The sequence below is a fragment of the Colobus angolensis genome, unplaced genomic scaffold (genome assembly GCF_000951035.1).
Source record: "Colobus angolensis palliatus isolate OR3802 unplaced genomic scaffold, Cang.pa_1.0 Scaffold31, whole genome shotgun sequence".
NCBI lineage: Eukaryota > Metazoa > Chordata > Mammalia > Primates > Cercopithecidae > Colobus > Colobus angolensis.
The window spans coordinates 8383276-8388450 of record NW_012116377.1 but is presented as its reverse complement, the minus strand read 5'-3'; the positions used below and the strand labels follow the sequence as shown (position 1 = coordinate 8388450).

The window sequence follows — 5175 nt, the reverse complement described above, 5'->3', positions numbered from 1 at the left end:
TCTCAGCCTCCCAAAGTGCTGGGATTACAGGCTTGAGCCACCGCGCCTGGCCTTCCCTCACATTATTTTTAATCCATGCTGCATGAAATTATCTCAGCCTCTGTTCCTAATACTTATAATATCTTAGGATCAAGTCTACAGGCTTGTGATGCAACCTCTACTCTTAGCCTTGAAGCATCTCTTCTGAAAGACTATATATATATACACACACACACACACACACATATATACCATGTAGTTCTAGTATTCCAGCATTTGAGAAACAAGTCTCAAATATCTTAAATTTCTGATTGTTCAGCCTCCTTTTTCCACATTGAAATGTTATAGATTTTCTTATCTATTTTTGTGCACAGGCTACTCCATTCTCTGATCAGTTTACGAGCTCTCTGTGACTCTGTCCTGGTTTCAAGTGAGAAATGAGATTCACATAAAAAAGTGAACACACACCACTCTGAAGACCAAGCAGCCCCTTTAAGGCACAGATAGCCTCCTAAACACGAAAGCACAAAGACCCTGAGCCCAGCTGCGAAATTGACTTGCCTAAATGCTGATCTTTAGAAAAGGACATGTACTGCCATCCATACTGTTTTACATAAGCCAAATCTCCAAAATACTCAAGCCTACCCTGTGAAGCATTGACACCTAGAAAGAATTCTGACTATTCTTTATTAAACACAAAGGCCTAAAATATGATAACTTCCTTGCCTTATTAAACTGAGTGTACCAAATACCATCTAGCACGTGATAACTGGGGTCCATCGGAGTGAAGGGCCGTGCTCACATGGTGCTATGGCCCCACAGTGTCCTCTGGGACTTCTAAAGGGTACAGGCTTGTTTACTACACCATTTAGGGTTGCAGGTTGCTACTTAAAAAACAAACATCGGCGGGGCACAGTGGCTCACACCTGTAATCCCAGCACTTTGGGAGCCTGAGGTGGGCAGATTACGAGGTCAAGAGATTGGGACCATCCTGGTCATCATGGTGAAACCCCGTCTCTAATAAAAATAGAAAAATTAGCTGGGCGTGGTAGTGTGTGCCTGTTTTCCCAGCTACTTGGGAGACTGAGGCAAGAAAATCGCTTGAACCCAAGAGGCGGAGGTTGCAGTGAGCCGAGATCACGCCACTGCACTCCAGCCTGGAGACAGAACAAGACTCCATCTCAAACAAACAAACAAACAAACAAACAAATATCAATTCTGTGGGCTCCTCCCTCTCTACGCAATAAGACTATACATATAATTGCTTCTAGAAGTGCCTCCCTAGTCTTCCTCTGAGACTATCTTCTGTAACCTCTTGCTAGTTTGCAGTCAAGATAAATCACATGACCAAAGTCATCAGTAATCCTAAATGGATATGTAATTCTAAGTCTCTAGACTCTGGCCTGAGAGTAGCTCCATGCTGGGTGCACCAAGAGAGTTTTATGTCAGTTTTATACTCAGCATTGAATGTGTTTGATTTTATTTCATTATTTTTATTTTTTAGTTATGCTCAAAGAAGGTCAATAATGAAACTTGCTAATAGAAAACCTTTACGAACAAAGAAAACACCACTGAAGAAATCAGATGTAAGGTATACCATTGGGGAATAGAAACAGGGGGCTTTTTTACACACATTCAATAAAATCATATCTACTTTCCTTCTAGTAAACTTAGAATACAGTCCACTGGCACATTTGTCTGTAGGATGAGAGACAAAGCTGTCCTAAACTAAAATCTTCATTGTTAGTATTTCCGTTATATCCTATGATATGCTATATCCCCAAATTTAATTTTGCTGATAATTTCCACTTCTAATGTATCAATATAAGAAAATGTCAGTGCAAGCAATCTTAAATGAATCACAGTTGCTTTTCTCCAAGAACTGGATTAGGTGCAAAACACACCACGCTCACAGTCCCCACCAACACTCTTGGCTGCCTGGAGTTCCACCCTCTACTTCCACTTGGAGCAGAGAAGATTCCTAAGTGTGTCTCTAGCATGCCTGGGGGGACTATGCTGGAAATCTCTAAGCTGCACCCCCACATTCTCCTCCGTACAGTCTGTTCTCAATGCAGCCCAAATTGCTTTCCTTGATCAAACTGCTTTCCTGCTCTAAGACTTTTGCCCTGCCTGACAGTTATCGGTTAGTCTACACTCCTCAGCCTGGTGATCCCAACGCCAACAGTTCAGACCTCACATACTTTGCCAACCCAAATCCTCTACTTTCTGCCTTCCTATCTTCCTATCCTCCAGCCACGCCCACTTACACACTGTCCCCAGAACACCAAGGGCCCATGGCTGCCTCAAGACCTTTGTCTAAGTTGTTCCCTCTGCCTGGGATGTCCTCCCCCCATACCCGCCAGTTTAAATCTTTCCAACTGTTCCTCTAATTCCACTCCCTCCAAGAAGTACTGTTGACTGTCCTCCCATTCTTTCTGTGTAGGGACGGGGCACAGTCCCTGCCTCCCCGTCCCACACCCCATGTCTGGTTATCACGGTAACACTCAGCACACAGCAGGGCTATTTAGGAGTGAGTGTTTCTCTCCCTGCCCAGACCTTGAGCCCCTAAACAGCACCAGTCAAATCTTTCTCTCTCTTTTTTTTTTTTTTTGGTGGTTGTTGTTTTTTAAATGAAGTCTCGCTCTGTTGTCCAGGCTGAAGTGTGGTGGCGTGATCTCGGCTCACTGCAACCTCCGCCTCAAAGGTTGAAGTGATTCTCTCACCTCAGTTTCCCAAGTAGCTAGGATTATAGGAACGTGCCATCATACCCAGCTAATTTTTTATTTTTACTAGAGATGGGGTTTCAACATGTTGGCCAAAATGGTCTCTAACTCCTGGCCTTACGTGATCCTCCTGCCTCCATCTTCCAAAGTGCTGGGATTACAGGCATGAGCCACAATGCCCAGCCTTTCTCTTTGTTGCCCCCATGCCATCGGCACAGAACCTAAGAAGACAGTGGGTGTGAACTGAGGGAAGTGGGAGGAGACTGACACCTGTGCACTAACAACAGGGCCAGCCCCTGCCCACGCATAATGGTCCACTTTTGTACACTTACGGTTTCCACAGTTGAGACCACCAAGGCCAAATGGGCAACTGCAAGCCAAGAAAGACAAAAGGGTAAGAATTAGTTTCAAATCTCAAAAGAAATAAGTGAGGCAATTTATCTAAATAACTTCTAGATAAGATTTGTAACAAAATGAGACTAAATGAACTTTGAGCCTACCTCATGCAGGTTTCATTTTCAAGCCTATATCCATCTTCACATGCTGAAAAAGAAAAGGAAAATGCATGAGTGTGTCTGTTTACCTCTCCCAAACTCCCAGTTAATTAAATGCCAGCCACCCTAAAGTCCACAAGATTATTCTAGTACCAGAAGCCTGCAAATTGCTTTGGAATGATCTTCATTTAAATACTGTTGCCAGCGCAACTTTTTTTTTTTTTTTTTTGAGACACAGTCTCACTCTGTCGCCCAGGCTGGAGTGGGGTGGTGCCATCTTGGCTCACCACAACCTCCACCTCCTGGGTTCAAGTGATTCTCCTGCCTCAGCCTCCCGAGTAGCTGGGATTACAGGTGCATGCCACCACGCCCAGCTAATTTTTTTATTTTTAGTAGAGATGAGGTTTCACCATGTTGGCCAGTCTGGTCTCGAACTCCTGACCTTGAGCGACTCTCCTGCCTCAGCATGCCAAAGTGCTGGGATTACAGTGCCCTACCCTTTCCAGTTTCTCTGTAAGGAGTAAGGACTGAACTCTGGGCACAACTAGAAAGCGAACAGAAACTTTTACAGGAGTAGGACATAGGTTATGCCTAATGCCCAAATCTACTGGAGTTGGATGATTGCAAGGAATGTAGGAGCAAGAAAATCTTAAGACTCTGTGCTTGGCTGGAAAAAGCCAGCCTCCCCAGCCTCACTGGGCTTGGATAGAGCACGTGCCCTAAGAAGTCTGCATAGAGAAGAAGCATTTCTTGCCTATGAAAAATCCAGCCTGAGTCACAGTCCCAGGAAGGCCCCTGCTGTCTTAGGTGGCAATAATGGGAGTAACAGCGGTGGGCGGTCAGAGCCCTGATATTTGGCACAAAACATTGAATGCTGAGTCACAGACTCCCAAGATGCTATCACCATAGAGAGGGATGAGTTCCCAACTCCTTAACTAACACCCAGGTCTGGGCCCAGACCTCAGAGAAAGAGGCGGGTGGCAAGTGCTACTTATTATCAGCCACTATAATATTAACTGCCTTGCAACACTGAAACTAATAGAGATATCAAAATGATAAAGTGATATTTACATGCCATCGCAGAATAACAACAGTTACCACACTAATGATAAGCTGCCAGTTCCAAAAGGTGGCCAGGAGCAAACCATCCAGACAGGCCTCTGCCCTCTGCTGGACACAGAGACAGTGACTTGGACTAATGGGAAGGAAAAGGAAGTCTGAGGCATCAGAGAGAAATCTTGGCTACTTCCAGAACCCCGCAAACATAATGGGGAAGGCTTGACTTTTTCCTGACTTAAGAATTTACAGACTAGTCAATGACATAGGGAGATAGCATCCCCAAACATGTATAGTACTTAATAATCTTCGAGAAAAATTACCAATGCCACTCAGAATAATGCCCTGCAGCTCACGCCCCTGTCCTGCAACCCTTTATAGACTCATGTTCCCTCGATGGATCACTCTTCCATTCGATGAGAAACATGAAGCATTTTCTAATAAAACTTATTTAGGGGTCAGGTGCGGTGGCTCACGCCTGTAATCCTAACACTTTGGGAGACCAACGTGGGAGGATTGCTTGAGCCTGAGAGATTGAGGCTACAGTGAGCCATGATCAGGCAGGCCACTGTACTCCAGCCTGGGCAACAGAGAGAGATCTCATCCCTAAAAATAAAAAATAAAAACTAGGGAGCTGTCTGACCAAAGCAGGGTTAAAGCAGTAGCTCATTCTATGAGAGGCCTGTCAGGGATGAGAGGCCCCAAGAGGACTCAGCAGGTCAGATCTCTTACCTCCTGCTCCCTGGCTCACCCGAGGGGCACACGTGGAGAACAGGGTGGCCACACCTCCACACCTCTCACTTGTCTCACTGGATCTCTCTTTCTCTGCCATCAGGTGGACTGCATTCAGATGAGTTTCTTGCACACATGATACAGGTCTGCTGCACCTTGAGCCTCCTTCCCTCATATTATTTTTTTTTTTT

General features: G+C 45.0%; 1 protein-coding gene across 1 annotated transcript in view; it reads right to left on the bottom strand.

The window, feature by feature from the left end:
- Window positions 1-5175, bottom strand: part of HEG1 (heart development protein with EGF-like domains 1) — a 113846-nt gene that overhangs the window by 22501 nt on the left and 86170 nt on the right. Inside the window, exons 15-16 of the mRNA XM_011950855.1 lie at window positions 3203-3245; window positions 3035-3072 (exon numbers count right to left, since the gene is read on the bottom strand). Coding sequence (XP_011806245.1) covers window positions 3035-3072; window positions 3203-3245 — 81 coding nt within the window. The remainder of the gene's footprint in view (window positions 1-3034; window positions 3073-3202; window positions 3246-5175) is intronic.